Source organism: Paralichthys olivaceus, chromosome 18 (genome assembly GCF_024713975.1).
Source record: "Paralichthys olivaceus isolate ysfri-2021 chromosome 18, ASM2471397v2, whole genome shotgun sequence".
NCBI classification, from domain to species: Eukaryota; Metazoa; Chordata; class Actinopteri; order Pleuronectiformes; family Paralichthyidae; genus Paralichthys; species Paralichthys olivaceus.
In genome coordinates, this window is record NC_091110.1 from 18,562,818 (window position 1) to 18,589,431 (window position 26,614).

Consider the following 26,614-nt stretch of genomic DNA (forward strand, 5'->3'; position numbering starts at 1 on the left):
CACCTTCCACAGGAGGCGAGTAGTAACAGCTGCAGAGGTTCTGGTGGAGTATTCCTCTGATCATGCTAAGAGACGTCAGCAGTAACCGACGTGGAAACAAAGCACACAATGCTCTCTCTCTCTCTCTCTCTCTCTCCACTGCCCACGCTTCGTTCACTCTCGTGTTTGAGGACAGGAAGAAGATCTTTTAGACATCGCACGTGGAGTCTGACTTGCGGCCTTGTTTCCAGCGCTCGCCATGGTTACCTGCCGGGCTGGTTAGTGGAGGATCGATGCACGTTTGTACGCAAGGCCGGCCGGATCGTTCTCCGGCACCGCAAGGGCAGTGGGGGGGGGGGGGGGTGGGGGGGGGGTGAGAGTTATACATTCACAGCCCCTTTGAAAACAAAGGGACTGTGAGGGGTTTGCAAACCTTATAAGCCACCCTGTTAGGGCACTTCTTCCCCAGACCCAGAGGAGGAGAGATAAAATGCAACAATTTGTACATATCCTGATAGCAAATCCTCCCGCTGAAAGAGACGAGACACGGGACAGAGTCAGGTCACAGGTTATTCCAGAAAACACTAACAATCAGGGAAATGTCAACGAGTAATAGAGCATAAAGAAAATGAAATGAAAATCAGTTTCCAAGTTTTGAATGTATCCGTACTTTACTCAAAGATTCAATGTGTAGGATTTAGTGACATCTAGTGGTAGAGTTCCATGTTGCACAGTTTATAAGCAATATGTACGTATGTAGAAGAATTGGACGTGTATATTTTCAATAAGTATTTTAGAAAAGTGAGGCGGCTGTGGCTCAAGAACAAGAGCGGGTCGTCTACAAACCAGGAGGTCGGTGGTTTGATCCCCAGCACCTAAAACACTGTATTGTGTGCGTGAACAGGTGGAAGTGACGTAATAAACGACTTTGAGCGGTCGATTAGATGCTGGATATGATAATGAGATCACGTACCACGCGGCCGGGTCGTACTCCGCCCACACACGGATGAACTCGTCGAGGTGATGAGGCCCCAGAATTGAGGCGTCCCTGGTTAGATACTCAAAGTTGTCCATGATGACAGCGACAAAGAGGTTCAACATCTGGACAACGGAAAACACACGTTTTCAGAAATGATATAAAATACTGTGATAATAAATCCCGAAGTCTCAGTCTGTCGGTTTTCATACGACCGACTTCAAACTGAACGAGAAGTTTGACCAAGTTAAAGTTCCACCTCATAGTTAAGAGTTTTAAAACTTTAATTTCAGATGTGTAATGTTCTGCTGACCAGGAAGGAGCAGAGGAAGATGAAGGAGACGAAGTAGAAGTAGGCGAAGTCGCTGCCACACTCCTTCCCCACGGTTCCTGAGAGTTTATCACACGGTCGGTTACTGAGACACGACAACATGATCTCATGCCACGCCTCCCCGGTCGCACTCCTGAAAGACAGTGAACGCAACACGTTAACGCGGAGGAAGCAGCGGCGAGCGTTATCGGTACTTTTCGGTACCAGCAAGAAGTTCAGGTTCACCTGAAGAGAAGCGTCAGCGCCTGGAAAAACGTCTGGAAGTTGTTGTGGTGATTTATGGAGGTGTCTTCATTCAGCTCAATGTTTCCAAACACCTGAGACGGAATGGAAAAGAAGACGATCACCTTCGTTTCCAGAGTTTGAACTTTCATTGTGGCTTGTTTTGATAATTTAATGAAGGTTCATGTATTTCAGGTACAGATTGCTCACGTCCCAACTCACCTGCATTCCGATGATGGCGTAGATGAAGAAGAGCATGGCGATGAGGAGGCAGACGTACGGCAGAGCCTGAAAACACGAATACAGCGTCAACGCGTTTCGAACACCAATTTACAGACGCACAATTACTTAAAGCATCAGACACACATAAGACCCTCTGAGCACTTTGTCTAACGTTTGATCTCTGTTCTCTGCACACACACACACACACGATTAAAGCTGCAGGGTCGATTCTTTTAACCAGCTATTTATATCTCTGCGAGGAGGAGGTGAACATTCGTTGTAATTAAATAGCCACCTTTTAACGCTCTGCAGCTACAGTCCATTTTCATTGGGTTTAAAAGCTCTCACCACTGACATTAAAGCCGCTGTAAATTCCCCTCGGCTGCAGTCGGGCGCTGTGCGTTTAACTCGGCTTGTCTCAGGGGATTTAGAGAGCGAACCGGCGCAGGGTGTGAAAATCCTAACTGTGTCTGCTGAGAGCTGTTTGGTGTGATTCAAACAGCAACACCGGGATTCTGCAGCGTGTTTGGATTCTGTGCCACATCCACGGGGTTCAGCTTTAAACCGAACTGAACTGAAGTCTGAGTTTTAGTTTTCTTTAATCCCAACACACACTCCTACACACTGACATGTCACTGACACGTCACTGACACGTCACTGACACGTCACTGAGACCGTGTAAGTTGTGCGCTTCACCACGTGTGTGTCTGTTCACCTTGAAGGACTGGACGAAGGTCCACAGCAGGATGCGGATGGTGTAGCCCTGTCGCAGCAGCTTGATGAGACGAGCGGCTCGGAACAGTCGCAGAAAACTCAGGTTGATCATTTTGTCCTGTGAGAGAAAACAGAGACACTGTGAGTGGTTGAAGCGTCAGGAGGACGAAAACATTTCCCACCACCAGGAAAGTCTCTCCGATCGATAGGCTTTTAACATCCCGTATTTTTCGGCAAAGAAAATTATTTATGTTTGGTAGCGGATTTCACTTTGTGCCACAGGGAGTTAGCATATAAGCTAATTTGTGTGATTGTATTATTGAATATAAACTTGCTCAGAGAGTTTAATACATTAAGAATTCAATGAATGGAAGTTAAATAAATGTAGTAGTAAATAATAGTAAACATAAATAAACATATTGAGGATAATAGAATAAAACCATGTGTTTTAAACAGAGATAAAATCTATTTCTGTGCATGGAAGCATGAAATAAAACTGTAGAAATCAGGCGTGAACCATGGTTAGGGTTATTTTTGAATAGCGACTCCTATTCAACTGAAAATCATTGTTAAAGAAACAACGTCGTCGGTGAGGTTTCGGTAAAACAACACACACACTGACGCAGGAAAGAAAAAAAACGAACAAAGATCAGCGGCCATCAAGAAAAGCAACTCACCGTCTGCAGGTGTCACATGTGACAGAGCGAGGAAACCAGGAGAGACACAGCAGAGCCACAGAGAAATAAAAACAGGAAGAGAGCGAGAGAAGAGACAGAGGGAGACGAATGATCACGTGAAGAGAGAGAGAACGACACAGAAAGCTACAGCACTCAGTCCTCCAATCAAAGGCTCCCGTTCCTCCTGCGTCTGTTCTTCACACTCATGTCCAAGCGCTGGTTTCAGGTCAGTTTGTATTGATTGATTTTTAATGATTTTCATATTTCTGCTCTTGGTTTTCATGGCCGAGCTTTAGATTGGAGGACTGAGAGTGCGAGAGCACGGCAAAGCAGCACGTTACACATCCAAGTTGATAGTTTGGTTCAGATATATATTTTTAAAACAAAAGGAAACAGCTACATGTAAATAATGAGTCAGGAATTAGTCAAATAACTGGGAAACAATTCAATCAACGGAATAACGGAAACTGATTTTTTTTTTTTTTTTTGTGGGACTCTTTGAAAATAAAAACTTGACCTCCTCATGTTCATGTTTAAGTTCTGCTGTGGGTCTTTAATCATCTCTTACCTTGATCTCCGTGACCAGGATGTCTGTGATGCTTCCGAGCACGGTCACAAAGTCAAACACATTCCACGCTGCTTTCAGGTAGTTCTGCAAAACAACGCAGAGATTAGACTGGACAGAGAATGTGTGTGTGTGTGTGTGTGTGTGTGTGGATTAGACAGACAGAGTTGGATGGAGGTCGGACATTTCCGGTTTGGGCAAAATGTTTTTGTTCCTGTGAAGAATTTAGAAGTTTCATCTAATGTGTATCTACATTAAAAAAGCGAGTATGCCAGATTTTTCTTTTTCATAAAGACCCATGAAGGATTCATAAGAAAATGTCAAAAAACATTTTTCTGGTGCCCGTCTGTCCACCAAGTGTTGTGGAAATAACAATCCTGCAGACAAACTAACGGAGAGGGGTGAAAACCTCCTCGGTGAAAGTGAAAACACACATAAAATATTTTTATATGTGCATATAGAACACACAGTGGAGCTGCCTGCAGCCTGGATCCTCTCAGACCGGTCAATCATCCAGGTCCTGGGGGCCGAGGCTGCTGCCAGGCCCCTGCAGCAGCGGCGGCAGCAGCAGCTCAGAGCCCACCCACCTGGGCTCAGCAGCCAAACAGGTGGAGGTAAGTGGTGTGTGAGAAAAGCTATTTAATAAATGGGCCTCGTAAATGGAACGGAGCCAGTGATGAAATGCTTCGCCGGAGGCCAGATGGCCCCACGCTGAGAGATTTATTCTTTCTGTGCACTCCTCCGTTCATCCCCTGTTTTCGTTGCTACTTCATCTTCCTCCTTCCTATATTATAATATTTAGACTTTATTTTTTCACCTTTAATCAGCATTTCTAACATTTTACGACGGTTGCAACGCATTTAGAAATAAAATTAAATCCTTCAAGTGATCGCCATTATCTGTGTGTAAAAAAATGTAAATCTTTTTCTGTAAAATCTTCCATTTTACACGAACAATATGTAACTTGGGCCACTAGGGGTCTCTCAATCAAAGAATAAAAAAAGACGTGACATTTTTTTAGTTTTTCACAGGATCAGTTTCCTTCTCACGGTCCTCGCAGCTCACCAGAGGGCCGAACGCAATGATCTTGAGGATGCACTCCAGCGTGAAGAGCGCCGTGAAGAGGATGTTCAAGTACTTCAGCATCGACTCGTACAGGTCTGGAGCTCCGTAGAACTGAGGACAAACGGAAAAAAACACTGATTATAAACACGATGTTCAAAGATACGAGGGAAGACGCAGAGTGAGTGGACGCCGAGCTGAGCTGGGGATCGAACCAAAGACCTTCTGGTTGTGGGACCTCCTCAACTACAACCAACCAAAACATGAGAAAACTCCAGGAGGCTGCTGCGCCTGGTCCAATAAAATATCTTACATATTACACATTATAAACAAAATCTTTAAACAGATTCAACTAATGAGATATAATTCTTTACTGCTCCACTCTGCCTGATTTAAAACGAATTATTCAGAGTTTATGGACAGAAGGTAAAAACATTTAAACTCAATATATCGTGTTGAAGGTGTTTTCATGTACAGAGCTGCTCCGTGGTTTCATTCCCTCCGAGAGTTCATGAATAATGAAGCTGCCAACGCGCTTCTCTCTGAAGCTGAGCCGGCAGTCGGTGCTGTTTGGTTTTTAATTGTCAAACCACGTCTCAAGGCCAGACCGCAGCTTCACATCATTACGTGGTTCCGATTCATGGAAACAGCTTCTGCAGCGGGTCGTATCATGACAGGAAATAAATACTGTATCACTGAGCAAAGACACTTTAATTCAGGCTGAGAGGAACAGAGCTGCTTTCATACGTCCGGATAATCTGCACGTGGGAACGCAAACGTCCCGAGTCAGAGGCTCCGGACAATCTCCACAGATTCACTGCGAGCGAGGGGGCGTGTTAGTGTCGCTTCTAACAAAAAAACAAATATGCCAGGATGACGAAGAGGAGCCAAACACGAAGAAGACGAAAAATGTCAACTTCTGCCGATGCCAGTGTCTCTGAGCCGTAAATAAAAACATACGACATGTCCTGCCCCCCCCCTCGCCTGAACGCTTGCTGTTGTGAACACGTCTGACCTGCTGCGTTCTTCACATGTGAAAAACAAACTCATGATAAAGACATTTTCCAGAGTTCATGTCTAAAAAAAACAGCCTCTGAATCACTGACCTTCATCATCAGCACGACCGTGTTGAGGGCGATTAGAGTCATGATGGCGTACTCGAACGGGGGCGACACCACAAACTTCCACATCTTGTACTGGAAGGACAACTTGTTCTCTGGCATGTACCTCGTCAGCGGTTTGGCGTTGATGGCGAAGTCGATACAAGCTCGCTGTTCGACGAAGCACAAAAAGAAGATTGTGTGTGAATCCACCCTGACGCGGGAGCTTCACACCTTTTTATCACACGAGTGCTGGAAATCAAATTTCACAACAGGAGAGGCAGCGGGCGAGTCACGAGAGGATCGACTTAACATTTTAGTGAAATCAAAAGAAGAGATGCTCTTTTAATCAGCAGCCAATTCTTCATGGAGAGAAAACAGCCTGATTTTAACCAAGCCCCCCCCCCCCCCCCCCACCTCGTTCTTCTCCAGGCTGCACTCCGACATGGCCTTGTCTCCCTGCTCCTGGAACGTGATGATGATCAAAGCCACAAAGATGTTGACGAAGAAGAAGGGGAAGACCACGAAGTAGACCACGTAGAAGATGGACGTCTCCATGCGGAAGCCCGGGCTGGGGCCCTGATCCTCGTAGGTGGCGTCCACGGAGTGTTTCAGGACCCTGACGACACGGAGAAAGTGATTCAGACACAACCACACATGAATAATAATTTAATCACGACTGTTCAAGTGCCTTGAGATAATATATGCTGTGATTTGGAGCTAAAAGAAATCGATTTAATAATAAAATTAAACGGAATTTTTAACTTAATTACGTCTATCCATCTCATTCATCCATTTAGTTTTCAAAGTGCACAGAGGACACACTCACATGGGCCAGCCTTCCCCCGTGGAGACGGTGAAGAGCGTCAGGAAGGCCCAGAGAACGTTATCGTAGTGGAACTCGTACTTCTTCCACTCTCTGGGCTGAGCTGCTACGTCATCACGGCCATAGTCCAGAAACTGACCCCTGAGGGATTAAAGGGACAGTGACAGGGGACGTGAGACAAAGTATAGTTTGTTCAATTCAGGTGTTAACAACAAGTGAAGGTTTGGACGACGTGCCTGCAGTCTTTCTCCAGACCCTTGGACTCGTCGGTGCAGTAGAAGAATTTGCCCTTGAAGAGCTGCACGGCGATGACGGCGAAGATGAACATGAAGAGCATGTAGACGATGAGGATGTTCAGGACGTTCTTCAGGGAGTTCACGACACAGTCGAACACGGCCTGAAAAACACACACACGGATTAATACACGTGTTTATCCGCACATGGTTTTGAGGAGACTCGCAGACACGGTTACACCGACCGCAACGTGATTCTTCAAAAAGAAAATTAAAACCATTATTCATTTTAATTTCAGGTGAAAAACTGAGCGAAATAAAAAATTCATAATGCAAAAACCTGACTGGAGATTTTATTAAAAACCGACACCTGCAGCACAAAACCAGCTCCTTCATTTTGTTTCTGACAGAAAGTTCATTCCGAGGAATCAGTTTACTGAAAACTTCTCCCGAATTATTTCATTACGATCATGAAACCACAGCGGCGATCTTTCCGCTAACCTCAGTCAAAAAGTTTTAGATGCCTTAACGAACACTTACACTCGACGAAGACGTAAAGATGTCTACATGTCTTGGTCTAAAACAATTTCAAAATGAATAGTTTCAAAAGCATCTAAATGAAACTATATGTTTTCATAAAAATTCCAGGTAAAGAAAACTCTATGTTTGTCTCTTTGTCTCTCTACCTGCCTCTCTCTCTCTCTCTCTCTGCCTGCCTCTGATCTGTCGGAGAGATGACTCAGCTCTTTGTCCATCTCTGCTGACTCATGTCCAATCTAACCAATTAATTTGCAGACTGGTGATTGAGTCAGAGCGAGCACGGAGCGTAATTCTCCAATCTTCCACCGGCCTGTCCGTCAAACTCCTCCGTCCACGTCTCCAGGAGGAGTTGTGGACGAGCGCGTCTCCGTCAGCTCTGATTCCGTCCCTGTCGTCTCACTTCCATTACTCCGATCAGATCTTTCCTCTTTTGTCGGAGTCATTACGTTTGGATGATCAGGCGCCGTCACGCACCAGAGGGAAGCTGTCACCTCAGAGTCTGGGTCTAAATCCATTCGTGCGTCCTCTGTTATTGTTGTTCTCCCTCCCCGACTGAGGGTGGTGCTGTTTCTTCTTCTGTCCTGTTACGTGATCAAGAAATGTTTCTTGCTTTGCTCCCACGAGAGCCGACGCTGACGTTTTACGGACACTTACGAGGGGGCTGCTGGGAAAAGTAACCGAAACACGCGCGGCGCAACCGACTCGGGTTGACCAATCACGGCACAGAGTGAGCCAGCGGGCCAATCAGAGCGAGCGTTCTCAGGTGGGGCGGGTTCTTAAAGAGACAGGAGCTGAGAGGAGGAGCTGCAACATAAAATAAATAGTAATAATAAGGAAATTAAATTGAACTCCTTCATAACCCAGAGCAACAGACTTCAGATGAGACGTCCTGTTCGAAATACAGAGACATTACACAGTAAACCGATTCCTGATCGGTGAGAGCGACTTCTCATCGAACGCTGCCCCAGCTGCTCTCTCGCCGTATTTTTTCGTCTTCTCAGAATAGACTCGCTGGGGTGACAGATCGGATTACTGTACCTTCAGCTTGGGCAGACGTTTAATGGTCTTGAGTGGCCGCAGGACCCGGAGGACCCTGAGGGACTTGATGGTGTTGATGTCCTTGCCTTTGGTCCCTCTGCGCAGACGTAGAGAGAGAGAGAGAGAGAGAGAGAGAGAGAATTAGTTCGGGTGACGCAGTGCAACCGATAATCATGTAAACCCTCTCATCCCAGCCCCCGGGAGCGAGAGCCGTAGTACGCACAGTACAGTGTGTACCAGTAGTACTTCTTTATACTGTTAGTAGAGCAATGCAAGTGAGTGTGGTGTAATGTTACAGAAACATGCTGCAGGGAAGATTCAACACTGACGAGCACTTTTACTCAGGTTCTTTAAAAATAGTTCAAATACACGATGATTTAAATATTGTGTCATCACTTCTTTATATTACGATTTATTACATTCATCTGTTGGCGAATCCACCTTTCCCTCTCTTCTTTCCTCTTACTCCATCTGTCTTCCAGCGTTTCTTTTCTTTCACTTTTTCTGGCTTTTACTTTCTTTCTTTCTCTTCCTTCCTCCCTTCTATCCTTCCTTTATCTTTCTCCTTGTCTTCTCAATTGTCCATTTCTTTCTTTTACTTCCTTCCAACCTCCCTTTCTTTCTTTCTCTTCCTTTATTTCCAGTCTTCCCTATTGTCCCTCATTTCTTCCTTTCTCTCTTCCTTCCATATTTCTTTCTCATCTTCCATCTCATCTTTTGTTTAATCACCCTTTCTGCTCCTTTCTTATTCTCCTATTGTCATTTGTTTCTTCATTTCCTTATTTTGTTCTCTCTCTACCTTTATTCCTCTGTCTCTCTTTCTTTGCTCATTCATTCGTTTATATAATATATATATAAGAGTGAAGGAGCTGCATGTTGCTGTGCTACGAACAGTGTGAAGTGTCTGTGGGGGTTTTAAACTAACAGGTACACTAATAACAGCTGAGCCATCACTCACTCACACACTGACATTGGCCAAGGACACTGGGATTTATAATTAATTAGTCACACAACCACACGACATGGACAGAAACGCTTTCTCAGTCGTTTCTTCTCCACTTTAAAGAATTCTGAGACGTACGAATCAAGAGTGTGCAAATATCTGTGGATGAGCACGGCCGACAGTTTCATGTGTGAAGGTTGCGACGGGACAAAAGCAAGAAAAGATAACGTCTAGAACAGCTTATAGATCCCTTTAATTGAAATCAATTAATATCCAACTGCTATTACTTATGATTTGATTTGATTCTTTTTCCAGGATCTGATTTAAAGCTTGTGTACTACTCTTTTCTAATGTCAAGCTTTCTTTTGTACAGTTACAATAAAGGAGCGGCAGTAAGTAGCTCTGTCTTCTCTGGTCTCTTCCACTCGGCAAGACCAATCCGGTGGATTCATGGATTGAAGGAAAACCACAGTTTCGGCTGCTGTTTTAATTTATGTCATGAATTCGTATCTGTGCCTCATTATAAAGTGGGTGAGGCAGGACGCAGCTCGAACAGGAGCCTGGTTCCATACGTTTCAGGCCTCGGGGCGTTCTTCTTTTTCCTTTCTCAGTGGAAAAACTCTTACGTCTGACAAAAAGGCATGCAGCTCTCATGCTCAGATGACTTGGTTATCCTGGCATGCAATCTGCAAAGTCAATGCCAGTCCTCGCTATTCAAGGACCTCGACACATTGAGACGGCAAGAACAGTCTCCCAATAGCTTTCAGAAGAGCCGCAGGCAAGGAAGATGTAATGTGCGTGTGCGTGTGCGTACAAGGTTGTGTGTTCACATCAGTGAGGCACAGATCAGCACTGATAGCCTAATGTGCTCAGCAGCCTGGCATATGAGGTCATCATCACTGATCCTCTCAGCTGACGAGCACTTCCTGTTCAGGGACGCTAAGAGCTGACGTCCAATCAGAAGCTTTTTCACAGGACGCACGAGGCTCCGCATCGAGCAGGTTCACGTGCTGCAGGAAAATCAAATCGCATGCTCAATTTTGAATCATGTGCAAATATATATAAACTGAGTATTTCTGTGTGTATGTCGGTGTTAGATTTGTATTGTTGTATTTATGTTGGTCTTCTGAAAGCTATGACTTGGAGTTCCCAATATTGTCTTTTTATTTCGTCGCCCCAATATTGGGACGGGACGTTACTTTTCTAACAGGGAGGAGAGGAAGGAGGGAGGAGGTCAGGGTCGTATCCCAAACACGTTGGGATGGAGAGGTTGATAAGAGGAGGAGCGTTCTCTCTTTCACATGTGGGGGACAAGGAGAGGGAGGGAGGGTCAGTAAGTTAAAGTTAGAGAGGGGCAGTTCCCACCTGGCCACGCTTTGTTGGGATCTGATGAGAAAAAGCGATTATGAGCGCGCACACACACACAGACACACACACACACACACACATTAACACAAACAACCACCCACACAAACAAGAGCAAATGAGAAGATAAAGAAAAAACAGAGGAAAATAAAGATATTAAGCAGATTTCACACAGACATGAAGGTACAGAGACATTATTCAGCTTTTTAAACTGACGTCACAAGGAAAAGAAAAACACAGATAAAGAGAAAAACCGGAGCAATTAAACCGATTAACCAGAGACAGACGAGTCTGAGGAAATATTGTGTGTAGGGACACGAGGACAGAAAGACAGAATTTTAATTATACTTTCAAATACTTTAAAGTAATTGTTATGTTTAGAAATGAACAGAAGAAATGTCTTATAGCAATGATTCACCGTTTAATGGATTTCAATTAGCATCTTTTCTAATATCCAGAAAATCCTGGATCACCTGAGAAAATGTGTCCGAGACGTATTATTATTCGCTGTGCTGCCACACTGAGCTTTGTGTTCATTGTTCCAACTGACACACACATATAAGATATGTGCGATAAATGGAGAACGGGTAATTACACTTACGCAACCTGAACACAAACACCGTTACGTAACACAAACAGAGTAAATGTCAGTGTCTTTGATTGCGACTGTGGCGCCGATGATAAGAAAAGCAAAATAACAAAATGTGACATTTGTTGAAAACATGAATACGTGTCGGTAAACCGGCTGAGAAGGACAGGAAGAAAAAGCAGGAGACACAAACAGCGAGACAAGCACGTGGACGGAGTGATAAAAACGGGCAGAGAGAGCAGGCATTACCCCATAAGGCTCCTGAAAGCAATCCAAGCCAGAAAAGAAAGAAAGAGTAGAAAGAAAGAGGGAAAGAAAGTAAAAGACAGAGACAAAGTCAGCAACAGATAAAAGACAGTGAGAAGCATCGATATAAAGCAGAGGAGAAGAAAAACACACAAGGAGACAAACTGCAGAACTTCAGGACATTCAGTGGGTTTGAAACACTGGTGGGTGGAGGCCAAATAAATGACCTTGCTGGTTGAAACAGAGTATTTGAACGCCAGAGACCCAGAATGCAACGCTGCAAGTTTCATGGGAATCATTAACTCTGTTTACACGGAGGCTACGGATAATTTCTTATTTTCTAGAAGCGTCTCAGCAAGAATGTCGAGGATTTCTTTTGCGTTACCTCCCGATACCTTTCAGAGTGCAGCTCGGGCAACACAACGATCTCCGCAGCGTTCCAGAGAATCTCCTGCTGTGTTCTCACACGGGACACTATCTGGATCTTGTCAGGAGAAACTCAGAAGAACGAGCGGAGCGGGAAACTACCGCAAGATAAATCAAAACATTCCGAGAGGGAACGCAAAAGTGATCCTCAAAACAATTCTCGCTGTGACTCCATATTTCCAATTGGCTGGAAGGTGAAATCGAAAATGCTGTGAACTTACGAGCAGGCGAAGGCCACCAGAGCTCCACTGACCACGATGAAGTCCAGAATGTTCCACAGGTCACGGAAATACGAGCCAGGGTGGAGGAGCAGCCCCAAGTCAATCATCTGCAGTCGCAGAGTAAAGAAAAATGGAATTATAAAGAAAATCACATTTCATTTTTCGGGTTTATTTGATCCCTTCTCTTCAAAGCTTAAAAGATTTAAATCACCTCTGCTTTTCAAAGTTGGCACCTTCTGTGCACTCACCCAAGACCGTTCATTATCTAAAGTGCCGGCACGGCATTAAGTGCCGATGGTTATCACAGCCGAGAGCAGAAAAACCACAAACCATTAGCGGTGTCAGAGCGGCTGTCCACTGTGTGCTAACCTTCACAGTGAGCGCAGGTTAAAACACAGTGACACCTATATTATATATTATAACATATAATATATAATATATTGTATTTTCTTTTTTTCTTCCCCCACAGAACTGATATCAGAGTGTTCGTTACGTCCTCTCACCTTAATCACCATCTCAAATGTGAAGACTCCAGTAAAGACGTAATCCAGATACTTCAGAACCTGCAACAACAGACAGGAAGAAAAGATCCTGTGAAGTGACTCATCTGCAGATCCAGTGACTTGTGGTGTGTGTGTGTGTGTGTGTGTGTGTGTGTGTGTGTGTGTGTGTGTGTGTGTGTGTGTGTGTGTGTGTGTGAGAGAGAGAGTGTAAGAATCAGTTTCTTCTCTCTAAGCTTTGTATTCTCCTGCACAGACTCACACATCACCTGAGCACTCACGCGATTGCATGCGCACACTCACAAACACACACTCATCGTCACACACACACACTCACAAACACACACTCATCGTCACACACTCACACACACACACACACACACACACACACACACATCACCCCAGATTCCCTCCGTGCCCCTGACTGGAATATGAATTAGTTGTGCTTGTCCGTCAAAACTCTAGTGTCTGTGCATTTCTTCCTAATTCCCAACATGTGCCACACAAACAGAACAGCACAGACACAACCTGCCAAACTGGATCAGAACGTTCCGAGTTATATTTGAATTTTCCTAAAGTCAAAGTGTCAGAGTTTGACTTAAAACGCTTGTTTTCGTTTTTTTTCAAGCTGTCAGAGCCCGTGAGCCTCAGTCAGTCCCGATGAATCAGCCCGAATCAGACGCGTCTGTGCGAATCTTCATGCACTTGTGTGAGCCTGCAGAAGCTGGTGTGTCCTGTGTGTCCCCGTGTCGGGTGCCTGCGTCCAGATGTTTATTCGCGGCGTCCGGTTGTCGGTCTGACTCACGTTGTTGCGCGGTGCGTTGGCCTGCACCGGGTCCTCGGCTGCCAGAGCGATGCTGCTCATGGTGATGACCATCAGGATGCACATTTCAAAGTAGCGGAGGTTGACCACGTAGTGACACAGCCGCCGCACCCTACGACATCACACACACACACACACACATATATACACACATTACCACACACGTTCACATCAAGTGTGACGGCTCACTGGGTCCGTTAAGGTGAAGACAACATGCGAAAGCTTCCACGCTCATTTGAACCTCCCGGATTAATAATATAACAAAAGGTGACCATTAAAAACTTCTGCAACAACGTTGGTGAATTAAATGACACATCTTGGGCTTGTGTTTGCTGTAAAAGGCTGATAACGTGTTTTATAAACTCTCTGATGTTTGAAATTTCAACTGGAACCATCAGTCTCACTCCTCTCGTCACCTCCCGGCCGTGACTCACGGATTTGTTTGCCCGAAGACGAACATGGAGCTGTAGGGGAGGATCTGCCGAGGCCCATTAGCCGCCTCCTCTTCCTCCAGATCTTTCTTCTCGTCGCTGATTTGGACGTTGTCACAGTCGATGCTGTTCACTGGTGTGGAAAAACAAGTGTATTCGTTGAGACATTTCCTGTGGATTCCAGTTTCTGTGAATGAATCGATCCTGAATAATTAAAACAAACTCAAACAAATGTTCAGGTACGACAGCGAATCAAACCTGGATGAACGTTTTGGAGTCGATGTGCAATCATTTCAAACATTTCAGACGAAAAAAGAAAAACATTCCTGTTGATATGGCGACATTATGCTCTACTCACTGGGAATGATGGCGGTCTCTCCGGGCGGGCCGGTGATGGTGACGGGGATGTGGATGGCGTTGCTGCTGTTGAGGCCTGCCTGACTGGCCCTGGTGGAGTTCTTCTGGTTGTCGGCGTCCTCTTGCTTCTCCCCCAGACTCAGGCTGCTGTGCATGAGCTGCAGAGGACTGGAGGCGAGGCCGCTGTCCTCGGCATCTGGCTGCTTCTCTCTGGAGAAAGAGATGTGGATCTTATCACAGGCATCACAGTCGCACTCTCTTGTGCCTCCAGCTTCTTTCTGCCAAATGGGATCCATGTTAGAAAAGTTTGTTTGCCCTCCTGGGAGATACAGACCGCAAATTATCTGGCAGCAAACTAGAAGTTGAGTCTGACTGGGTAGTTATCCAAACACACACTTATATCGTACTTATGTAGAAAACAAAATCATGTCTTTAAATTTAAGTCTCACATCGTCTAGAAAATCCACAGGAGGATTAATTAAGTCAAGTCAGAGACATCACAGGTCAATCTCAGGGCTGCGGAGACGACGCTACGACTCGTCACTGTTGCAGCAGATCCTCACAAAATAAATGTTTTTTAAAAAAAACAGGCAGTGAAGACGTGAAATTAAAAAGAAAAGATGTGGGGCGGTTTTCAAAAGGGTTGTACAACTGTTTTCAATTATCATTATTACTACAAGAGTATTCTATTGTACTGTACTGCTCTTACAATATCTTTTTATATGTTATACATCCTAGTCTGTTTGATCATAATTATCTTTGCTATGGTACTAACTGCCTTTATTATTATGCACTGCAGTAATTTTCTGGGTCATTGAGTTTCGTGTCTAATTGTTCTTATGTAAATCTTTTTTATTTTATTCTACTATTTTTAATCTTTTCTTTTTACTTGTATTTATTCTGTAAGTGAGTTGCTGTAATACCTGATTTTCCCCATGGGGATCAATAAAGGATTATCGTATCTTATCTGTATGAATGTGTGTGTGAACTTTAAAGCCCTTCGAGTGGTCGTCAGCTCCAGAGAAGCTGCTCTATAAATACATTTATCTTATCTTTCGGATTCTCCAGCTCATGTAATTTTACAGATGAAAGCAGAAGCCTGCAGATTTATTTCTTTGTCCAATCCGGTGAACAACATGTTCAGTCACCTTCGTCCTCTGTTCAGTGAAATAGTCCAGAGAGAACTGTATGATGGGAATAAATCGATCTCAGCTGCGAGTCACGCTGCAGTTTGTCTCTGCTTCACTTGATGGCAAACCCCCCCCCAAAAAATAACGACTTCCTCCTTTTGTAAACACGGTGCATCGTTGACCTGACCTGAACTTCAACGCTCAGCAACAAGTTCACTCGTGTGAAACTGAAACAAGCTGCGATGGAAACCCTGACGTCACATGTTTGTTTAGACTGTGAACTGCTGAGCAAACACGTGCTCGTCTACATATTTAGCAGATACGGAAGGAACATCGGCTTTTACTTGGAGGTTTTTTTAAAGCCAACTGATAAATATAAGTCCAATATTCATCCAGCTTTTATCTCAGTTCTTCTGCTCCAACTCTTGAGGAAAAGATCCGACTCTTCAGTTGCGGTGGGTTTATCTGAGTTTTTTTTGCTGAACGCAGCTTCTTCTGCGTCTGGAAATGTTGATAAGTAGATATTTGAGGAGTATTTCTCTGAGAAAAGTAAAGCACCCTCGCGGATTTAAAGTAGGCGTGAATATGGAAGTGGGTTGCAGAGCAGGATATGTGCGGCCTTACCTGTGGCCTCGGGCTCCGTTTCTGTTCCTCTTACAGTCGTCTCCATCCAGAGTCGAATGAGCTCTGACCAAACGAGAGCAGCGACCCTTCCTCTCTCCGTTACTATCCCCTCCTCCTCCTCCTCCTCTGCCCTTCCGCTCTCCCTGTGCACCGTTCGCCATCATCCCGTTCCCCTCTTTGGGTGGACGATGAGAATGGTGATGGCGATGTCCTCTTTCTTCTCCTCCTCCGTGCACGTCATTGGTCTCCTCCTCGGGGGATCCAGCCTGGTGGTGGTGCCTGTGTCCCTGCCCTCCCTCGTGGCTGTGGCTCCTCTCCGCCCTCCTCTCTTTCGTCTGCTCAGCCTTGTGGTCTCTGCTCCTGCTGTGATGGGTGTGGTGCCGCCCCCCCCTGCCGTCGCCTCCGTCGCCGTTTCTGTCGCGGTGGCGGTGATGCTTCCTGGGGTGAGCGTAGTAGTTGTCTCCTGTCCCATCCTGCCGGGGACTCCCTGCCTCGTCCCGTCCCCCTCCTTCGGGAGGCCTGCTGGGTTTGTCGCCGTTCCTGGCCTCCACCACGAGCGGCCGGTCCAGGTGGGTCTTCATGTCAGGGTGGAGGTGGAGGGCGGAGGACATGCGGAGGCGCTCCTCGGGGTCGAGCTCGTTGAACAGGGCCTCGCTGCTCGCCCTGATGTTGTGTCTCCTCAGCTGATTGGTCCTCTGCTCCCACACCGACATGCTTTTTGCTGAGCGCTGCTGCTCCTTGCTGCAAACAGGAATCAAACCCACAGGAGAAGATTGTGTGATGTTGAAAAACAACGCGACAGAAGCATTTCAGATTTTAGATTGCGGGTGAGCACCACTTTTCATATTTCCATCCATAGCCACAAGTTCCACTGCAAACCCTACTTCAGTCATCGGGCTCTTAATGACGTAAAGTATGTGAGAAGGGACCGGACATGACGTGGTCTATGGATGCTTCAACAAATGTTCACCATGGTAAAGCTTTCACTTACCATGCTCGAGTGTTATGTGGAGAAACTAGTTCAAATCCTCAAAGCAGGATTCGTTTCACTTTCTGAAAACCTTCAGGTTCTAAATTCTGTTGACGAGAAGTGACCTGATTCTGAGATTCTACGAGCAGGTTCTACAACAACTACCACACGAGTGAGTTCATCGTCTAAATGATTTACAGCTGAACGGCTGCTTCGTGTTTTTCAAACGCTGCTTTTCAAGGATTCAGAGTTTGACTCATTTAAAAGACGAAGAACTGATGAAAAGTAAATAATTCTTCATGAATGAGTTAAATTAACATCCACAGGCAAATCATGGAGTCGTCTTCATATTAAAAAATGAATTAGTCTTTCTACATCTGGAACTATTTGTAATAACACACAGTATATTCTTACACTGTGTATATTAGGTTTTTTTTCTTTGTAAATTATTGCATGTTATTATAACTTTACTAATTTTTGATTAGTGTTGCATGAATGTTTCCCTTCAGACGTGGAAAAACATTCGACAGGAATAATCGTTCGGATTCAGTTGGACCAGGTGCGAATGAGGCAGGCAGACCAGCATGCAATGGGGGGTGGAGGGGGGGTTGTTATTCCTGACGAGTATTTGAACTGAAGCGAGAATAACTTCAAAAAAAACCATCAAAACTCATTTGATGTGTTTCTACTGTTTCTGTCTCTGCACAGTTCGATTTATTTACATGGGGCTTTATGGGTTAGTTAAGTTTGTTCCCTCTGGTCACCTGTACCTCAAGATTCGTCGGGCGGGGGAGGAGTAGACAGTGTAACTCCTAAAAGACAAAGACACAGACACACAGAGGACACACGGGACAGGAATCCACAGACAGGTGAGCAACAGATGGACAGACAGTGTTAGTACAGAGAGAAGAGTGAGAGATGAGACGCTAGAGTGAGAGGAAGATATATTAACACAAACACACAAGTGGGATGTGAAATAAGCTTCTCCGGCCTTCATCTGCATTTTTAAATCCATCGATATGTAGCAGAGATTTATTCATCCTGTGTGTGTGTGTGTTTATTTGTGTTATTTACATGTGATTGATTTTTCTACAAGAATCACAAAAACATTTCACTCTATTAGTAATGATAGAGCAGAGGAAACAAGAGCAGAGGAGACGAGAGGAGAGGAGACGAGAGGAGAGGAAACAAGAGGAGAGTTGAGGAAACAAGAGGAGAGGAAACAAGAGCAGAGGAGACGAGAGCAGAGGAGACGAGAGGAGAGGAGACGAGAGGAGAGAAGACGAGAGCAGAGGAGAGGAAACAAGAGGAGAGTTGAGGAAACAAGAGGAGAGGAAACAAGAGCAGAGGAGACGAGAGGAGAGGAGACGAGAGCAGAGGAGACGAGAGGAGAGAAGACGAGAGCAGAGGAGAGGAAACAAGAGGAGAGTTGAGGAAACAAGAGGAGAGGAGACGAGAGGAGAGTAGAGGAAACAAGAGGAGAGGAGACGAGAGGACAGGAGAGGAGAGTAGAGCAGAGTAGAGGTAACAAGAGGAGAGGAGACGAGCGGAGAGTAGAGGAAACAAGAGGAGAGGAGACGAGCGGAGAGTAGAGGAAACAAGAGGAGAGTAGAGGAAACAAGAGAGGAGAAAACCATGAGGGGAAAAAGACAGTATAGGAAACAAGAGGAGAGGAAACAAGAGCAGAGGGGAGGACATGAGAGGAGACAAGAGAGGAGGAGAAGAGAGGAGACCAATAGGGAAAACAGCAGATGATAACCAGAAAGGAGACAGGAAAACATAAGAGGAGATTAGGGGGAAGAGGAGCCGAGGAGACCATGAGGAAAAAAGAAAGGAGAGGAATCAAGAAAAGGAACAGGCGAGAGGAGAGGAGGGAAAGGAGGAAGGAAAGGAGAGGAGAGGAGGAGAATATTGTAACAGAGACTGTTAACTCACAGTGACTGAATGCTGTTGATGGACGACCTGCGAGAGAGTGCATCTCGATTTTGCTTTACAAAACTGTACATGCAGAACAAAAAAACAAAGGAAAAGAATGAGGCACGAATGTGAAGGGGACGAGTGGACGTCCGTACGTCTGCGCGTCCGCCCGTCCCCTCCTCAGTAAACCACTGATCTGTGCAACTACAGCAGGAACACAACACAAGCAGATACATCTTCATAAGAACAAAAACTGAAAGACAGCCATTCAGGAGTTTCATCACAAAACAAAAACATAACGAAGTGAAATGTTTTAAAAAGTCAAAACATGTGAGTTTTAAATTACATTTAGATCGAAAGGTTGTTTACTTGGTAAAAGTTCGAAGTGATTTTGTCATGAAACCCTGAATTTCTCTCAAAAAGCACAGAGAATTCACACAAACAGTTAATTACATGTTCAATATACAAATTAAAATATTCCAAGAACACTGTAACAATAATGTGCAGGTCACATGACGACAGTGATGATGGTGAGAGAGGTCGACTGTCCGCAGAGCGACAGTTCTGAGAGGAGGACGGCAATCAAGGAACAAATCCAACACTTTCAATTAACACACGTCCGCGTGAAGATCACGTGACCAAATGTACTGACTGTAAATAAAGATGGACGACATGACAGCTCCCCGAAAGTGAAGCCAAAGCATCTCGACCGCCCCCCCCTGGTGGCTGGCTGCAGTATAGGTTACAGGATTATTTTAGAAGTTGTAATTTATCGTCGACTCATGTACCGTGTTGTATTCTTGTGTGTGTGACATACACCAGCGAAATTCCCATTAACGCCTGCAGCATTGGACAATAACGTTTTCGATTCAGGATCTCTGCTCCATGTTGGCTGATTGGACAAATTAAAAAAAAACACGCAACACGTGGAAATACAGAAACGTGAAAAAGGACAACGGAAATGTTTTTAAGGGACCTGGAGTTATTAAAAGTCGGCTTCTCGTCAGCGGTGATCTTCACAAAGCGTTGAACATCAGCCAGGTGCATCACTTCTTCCGGTCCCCTGGAAACATTTCCTTTTTCGCGTTTCTGTATTTGCATGTGTTGCGACTTTTGTTTTTCTTAATTTGCAGTTTTCTCGTCACATAATCTTTTTCCTCAAAGATGTTTTCTGTCATTTTAAGTCTCATCTACAGGAGAAGGATTGAAGCTTCCGTCCATAAACTGGTTTCGTCTGTATTTGTTCAGGTCTGGTCAGCGGGAGATGTGTCGTCCGTCTTTATTTACAGTCTAAGGTCCCATCGCTGTTTTTGTTCCGCTTGAACTCATTTAAACTCCAGTATTGCAGCTATAAATCAAGACGCTCCAGTTTTCGCTCCAACTTTCTCTTGACAGACTCTGATAATTCCAGTGTTCATCAAGGCTCTAAAAATAGGTTAAATTTGGTGGAGCAGTTAATTACCTCGTTGACACAAGACCCCAGAGCTGCCAATCACAGGCCGGCGGCGGAGAAGGGGGGCAGGTCAAAAGTTTTAGCGTGACAGCGTTAATAAAGACGTCTCCATCATTATCGTATCTGACAGAGAAGATTAGGGTTTTTCTCTTGTTCTTCTGTTTTGTTCGATAGCTCTCATCTTCTAGACTTTCAAAATGAGTCCAGGGGCTAAAAGAATAAATAAATATACGTCTAATGTTACTGATGATTATATTTATTTAGAAATAGGCTGGTATCTATAATGGCTTCAAATTAAAAGGCCTCTGCAGTCTGTTCAAGCCCAGCGCGCAGCGTTTTCCTTCCCTGTAAAACATTTCCGACTTAAACGAAGGATTGTTGATCGAAGCTTCCTTAATTGCCTCTCGGAGCGACGGAGGTAAACGGTGGAGTGTCGTAAACAACAAAATGGCACAGGAGCGCTTTCTGTGGGAGTGGATGAGGAGAACAGATCAACACAGGACGTAAAACCAGGACGTGAGAGACTGAGAGGGACGACACACACACACACACACACACACACACACACACAGATGCAGACACACACACACATGGGACATTCATCTCCGGTGTGTGGCTGAAGCTGCCGTCAGAGGAGAGACTCTCTGAAACTTACGCAGCGATGGAGATGTTGGCTGCCGACATCGGGCTGACCTCCTTCACCTCCAGAGCTTTCTGCAGGGCGAGCTTCTTGTTGGCCGCCTCCTCCTGCTCCTCTTCATCCTGAAACCAGTCACAACCGGGACATTAATGGCTTCCAGGAGCCGCTTCGACATTTGCGTCGCTGTCTGTTATCAATGTCTTCGAATACACAGTTTCGACCGAGCCCACCTTCGTCAGCTCCTGCGCGTTGGCGAGGTTGTCGACGGCGATGGCCAAGAAGACGTTCAGGAGGGTGTCTGAATGACGAGAGGACTCAGGAGAAAATACACGTGGACAATGATGCATTGTGTGATTAAACAGCAGGAGCAGGGATTACTGGTGTCAGTCTGTCAGTGTCAGGCCAATATTTGTTCTTGCAGTTCAGGATCCAAATTAATTTAATGTCTCTCGTAATCAAAGACTTGTCCAGACCCGTGAGGGACCACGGAGTGCAGTTGAAAAAAGAGGATACAGTTTCCAAACAGTGTGAGGACGATGAAGTAGACGGAGGAGAACATGCCGCGCCGAACGCCTCCCTGAGACTCGATCCCGTGGTACATGACGGCGTTCCAGTCCTCGCCGGTCAGAATCTGAGGACGAAAACCAAACAGGTCTCACAGAGCGTAGAATTCATTTATTTTACAGAGTGAAGGGTTATGAGCTCCGACTAATTGAAGGATTATCAACAAGCTCGTTATGGGACCAAAGGAGCACGGACCAGTCATTTCACTTAATTAAGAATGAAAACACTCTTTTCTGGAAAGTCTAACGTCTCTGATTTATTGTTTGAGTATGAATCTACCGACTGTGACTCAGCAGGAGTGACTCTTACCTGGAACACAGTGAGGATGGCGGCTGGGAACGTATCAAAGTTCGTTGTCGGCGTCTCCTCTTCAAAGTTAAACCTTTTAAAAAGAATCAGATACAAGAACAACATTTCAAAAAGGAGGAAAAACAACAAATATATTTAAAAAACGTCGTCACAGTCTGATTTAAATCCAGCTGCAGTTGAAGAGAGGATTTAAAACCTTCACTAAATGTGACCCTTTACATTGAAGCTATGTGATTACATGTGAATTTAATATGTAATAGAAATACATAAAGTCAGTGTCTGAGTGTAGTTTTGAATCACAAATAAAATAATCACAATACAGGTGATATTCTACAGCACAAATGAGAACGCTGCAGATTTCAACCCGCAAATTAAGGCTTCATATCAGATACTAGAAAATGTGAGTCCACGTTCTTTTGGCCATGTGGTGAATCTGTGAAAATCCAATATGAGCTAATGACATCAGGCTGTAGTATCCACTGTACATGCATGAGGGAGATGGGGGAGGGAGTGAGGGATGGAGGGAGGGAGGAGCAACTAATTCAATAAGGCTTTTCTCCCTCGGTGTGTCATCATATTCTCTCCTTCTCCCTCTGTCCTTCTCTGTCTCGTTACTGCATCCCTCCATCATCCACCCTGCAGAACTCACACACCCCCCCCCACCACCACCACCACTTTCTCCATTACACCTCTGTATCTCCTCCCTCCATTCCTCCCTGCACCCCACCCTCTCTCACACACTTCTCCCTCCGTCCTCTTGTTCCTTGAGGATTAGCGGGCCCCGGTGCAGGGAGCGGCGGTGGCTCGCTGTGTGCCGACCTCTGTTCATTCTGATAATAGGGATTGGGAGCGCGGCGCTCGGCCGCCGTGAGGGGACTTCATTAAAATCAAGCCTGAGAACAAGAATTGCTTGAGGCCAAACTCCCCCACAGGCTCGTGCCCCCCCGCAGCCCTCAGACAACACCGGAAAGGTGACTGCAACACACATGCCCTAAAAGCACACAGGCGAGTACAAGTGGAATAAAGATAACGGCTGCACACGTGGAATCCTGCAGAATTATGACAAATCAAATAACTGGCTCCTGTTAAATGAAGAATGGGGCTGAATACAAAGAGGGAACTTCAAATACTTTGCCTGCAACTACTGGGCTCCTCCTGGATCTCACAGAGGTTCCTGAGAGAAGCTCCGTGCTTTTAAAAACTGAACGCTGGAAAACACTGAATTTCTTTATTCTGTTAAAGGAAATGCTGCACTTTTCCTCTGAGCTTATCACATGTTTGTTTCTTTTTATTTCCACGGTGGGCGATGTCCGGTGAGTCTCAGCAGGAAGACAGACGCCCTCCGACTGTTTATCTTTCAATTCTCACCATCTTACCAGGAGACTGCGATTCTGTGTTTCTGAGAAGGGAACATCGTTTCTGAGCCAAAAATAAAAAAGTCTGGATATGAGAAAGCATTTCTTCTTCTTCTTCTTCTGCTTAACAAGACATTTAATCTTCTATTTAAAGCTCAAAGCCTATTTTTTATTAAACAACTAAAATCCTCTGTCTGAGAGATGACTGTGCTGAATTTGGTAAAAAAAAAAAAAAAAAAAAACAAGATTAAAAAGGCAGATTGATGTTTTAAAGATACGTTTTTTTGTCTCCAGAAATAATTTGACAACTTGAGTTCATTTTCGGACTTCAGGTTGAAAATGTGAGCGTGGACAGAGCTGAATATCACAGCGGACATTACTCGCAGACAAGAGCTCAGCCCGACGTGCGCGGCTGGCTGGAAGCACCATGTGGATGTCAGCCTCATCTCTCACTCGTCCATCACCGGAGACCGTGCTAATGATGATGCAGACTGATGTGGGCTCGCTGCCATGGAAACAGCCGGCCGCTTCAAAGTTAAACTTTAACTTGAGCTTGGCCATGATCAAAAGAAACCAAGGACTTTTAAAGGAGACGGCATTGGGGATTTATATGTTCTAACAAAGCTCAACTATTTCTTTTTCTTTGTGATAAATAATCTTAACTCACACCACCACAGCCAGTGTTGGTTTTTCCAGTTTATTTCAAATGATTCCCTTAAATCCCCACTCGACAGTTTGTATAATAACAAGTTTCTCGTGTAGTTGTGGTTTCTGACCTTCGCCGAGTAGATTATATTTTCATTTGTTGTGGTTTGGGTGGAGAACCCATTAAATTATGGTGCAGATCAGGACGTTTTTCGAAATGCTTTTCGATTTTTCCTGGAGAATTTTTCTTGGATCTCGTGTCTGAAATTTGGATTTGATTAATTTTAATGTGGTGTCATTGGGGGACTGTTGGGGCTCGGTGGAAGTTTGTGTTCTCTGAGTTTCTGAGTCTCTTCTAGTTTGGTTTGTTTAAACACAAGAGGAGACAAGTTTAAAAAATGGCTCCGTTCACATTCTGTACTTTTCAAGTTAAAAGCTGAGATTCTGGGAAAAGACAAAATTGGTAAAAAGAAGTCAAACGGGGGAAAGAGACATGTTGCCTTTCCCTGCTCATATCTATATTTGCTTCTTTACAAAACAAACAACACACACATTTAAAACCACTGATGTCACTGAACCTGCGTGGTCATGCAGAGGACAGACAGAGACGGAGCGGTGTCAGACTGGATGTCTGCTCGTTGATTATCGGCAAAATCCTGAGGTGATCCTGTCATTAGACGACAGAGAGCTCCTGCAGAGACTCGTATCAAAGAGCTTCAGACTGAGCTGCTGCTCTGCCAGATACCTGCTGCGCCAACACGTCAGGGGATCACACACACACACACACACACACACCGAACACACAGACTGAGAGACAGACAGGCAGCATGACGAGTTCGAGAGATCACTCACTGTCCTCCAAAGAGCTGCATGCCCAGCAGAGCGAAGACCACGATGAAGAGGAAGAGGAGGAAGAGCAAGCTGATGATGGACTTCATGGAATTCAGGAGGGACACCACCAGGTTCCTCAGCGAGTTCCAGTATCTGAGCGAAAGCAGCAAACACAGTAAATGACGGATGAAACAAACATTCGGACGGAAACGAGGAAGCTGAAACGCACGATGCGTAGAAACAAATCGGAGCGTCAGAGTCACTGACTCACAGGATTACAGGGGGGGGAGAATTAAAAAAGAAATGTGAAGTTCCTGGAACTGACTTTAAAGCTTCATATTTATGGAACCTGTTAGAATCGGATCCAGTTGTTTCTCTGCCTGAATCCTGTCATTTCAAGGTAGGATGTAAAATTAACTCACTTGGTGACTTTGAATATCCGGAGCAGTCGCAAGGCTCTCAACACACTGATCCCAAACGACGCTCCGGGTTTAATCATGTCCCAGATCACCTCAAAGATACTTCCCACGATCACCTGCGGACGAGAGCAGAGGGTGAAGTGGCTGCGTTAAAAAACATTTTACACAACATTGGATTTTCCCCCTAAAACCAAAGGACGACCTAATTTACATCGGAACAGAGTCGACTCTGCTTGTTAGTAGAGCGTCAGCGCCGCCGCTGTCTTACCCCGAAATCAAAGCAGTTAAAGGAGGAATGGAAATAGTTCCGCACTCCGAGGCCGTACATCTTCAAGGTCATCTCACTCAGGAACAAACCCAGAAACACAAACTCTGCTGTGTCTGCAACGAAAGAAAGAGAAACTAGTGTTACACACCATCGGTATAAATAAGTGTGTGTGTGTGTGTGTGTGTGTGTGTTTGTGTGTGTGTGTGACTTACACAGGGCCGTCGTGAGCCAGTCGGGTTGGTCGTAGTGAACGATGGCCACACACAGCGTGTTGAGACCCACCAGACACAGAACGATCCAGTAGAAGCTCTGGGCCTTCACCATGCGTCGGATGAAGAAGCGGATCCTCTTCTCCTTGCGGCGGAAGTACGAGGAGCTGTCCATCTTACCGCCGCTTTTCACGCTGGCTCGGCCGAAGGGAGAGCCGGGGGGAGCTGAGGGGGGTGGGGCGACGAAGAGGAGGAGGAGGAGGAGGAGGAAGAGGAAACATGAGAAAGTGTTTCGTGGGTTTACATGTGATGAGCAGCATCCCCTTCATCGAGCTTCTCATTGTTTTTTCAGATGCTCAGTGGAAATTTTTTATGGTAATTGCAGAAAGAAAAAAAAACTTTATGGACTGTTCGCCAGTTTTATCCGTCTCCGCCTGCTGACGCTGTTTTCCTCCTACAGACTCTTGTTCTTTCAGTTTTCTCGAGTTGCACCAGGATTGCATTTTTTTGCCTCCGGTCACCAAAACTGCAAAGGTTAGTTGTCAGCATCACCCGCATGTATTTGTGCCTGGAGAAGCAGCTAAAGGTTCACCACTACTCCGAAAATTAAGAAACTTCCAGGCGACGTTGACATTTTTACTGCGTTTCTTTCCTCTAGTGTGGGACAAATGTTTTTTTTCGTTATTGTAAAAGTCCAGCAATGTTGAAAAGATTGAAGTCTGTCAAAACGTGATCAAATTCTCAAAAGGCAAACTTGAGATATCAGGTTCAAGAGGCCAAACACATGTTCTGTGAGCCCACGATGACCCTTCACCACCAACATCTCATCAGTTCATCTGTGAAAGTGAATGCTTGAATTTGAAGAAATTCCATCGAGGCATTCTTGACATATTG

General features: G+C 45.1%; 1 protein-coding gene across 8 annotated transcripts in view; it reads right to left on the reverse strand.

Moving 5' to 3' along the window:
* cacna1bb (calcium channel, voltage-dependent, N type, alpha 1B subunit, b) overlaps nt 1-26,614 on the reverse strand; it is an 87,420-nt gene that overhangs the window by 12,986 nt on the left and 47,820 nt on the right. For 2 of the 8 annotated variants that reach the window (XM_069514107.1, XM_069514105.1), the window contains exons 13-40: nt 25,724-25,945; nt 25,512-25,624; nt 25,247-25,359; nt 24,846-24,977; nt 21,994-22,066; nt 21,634-21,751; nt 21,351-21,418; nt 21,136-21,242; nt 19,046-19,108; nt 17,881-17,922; nt 16,141-16,881; nt 14,388-14,596; nt 14,033-14,162; nt 13,581-13,710; nt 12,779-12,838; nt 12,276-12,382; nt 8,486-8,582; nt 6,911-7,071; nt 6,678-6,815; nt 6,266-6,467; nt 5,855-6,019; nt 4,752-4,862; nt 3,690-3,773; nt 2,446-2,562; nt 1,731-1,796; nt 1,512-1,603; nt 1,269-1,419; nt 953-1,080 (exon numbers count right to left, since the gene is read on the reverse strand). In XM_069514107.1, coding sequence (XP_069370208.1) covers nt 953-1,080; nt 1,269-1,419; nt 1,512-1,603; nt 1,731-1,796; nt 2,446-2,562; nt 3,690-3,773; nt 4,752-4,862; nt 5,855-6,019; nt 6,266-6,467; nt 6,678-6,815; nt 6,911-7,071; nt 8,486-8,582; nt 12,276-12,382; nt 12,779-12,838; nt 13,581-13,710; nt 14,033-14,162; nt 14,388-14,596; nt 16,141-16,881; nt 17,881-17,922; nt 19,046-19,108; nt 21,136-21,242; nt 21,351-21,418; nt 21,634-21,751; nt 21,994-22,066; nt 24,846-24,977; nt 25,247-25,359; nt 25,512-25,624; nt 25,724-25,945 — 3,940 coding nt within the window. Of the gene's footprint in view, nt 1-412; nt 510-952; nt 1,081-1,268; nt 1,420-1,511; nt 1,604-1,730; nt 1,797-2,445; nt 2,563-3,689; nt 3,774-4,751; nt 4,863-5,854; nt 6,020-6,265; nt 6,468-6,677; nt 6,816-6,910; nt 7,072-8,485; nt 8,583-12,275; nt 12,383-12,778; nt 12,839-13,580; nt 13,711-14,032; nt 14,163-14,387; nt 14,597-16,140; nt 16,882-17,880; nt 17,923-19,045; nt 19,109-21,135; nt 21,243-21,350; nt 21,419-21,633; nt 21,752-21,993; nt 22,067-24,845; nt 24,978-25,246; nt 25,360-25,511; nt 25,625-25,723; nt 25,946-26,614 lie in introns of all 8 variants that reach the window. The other 6 variants (XM_069514108.1, XM_069514110.1, XM_069514106.1 and 3 more) reach the window with 5 other exon arrangements.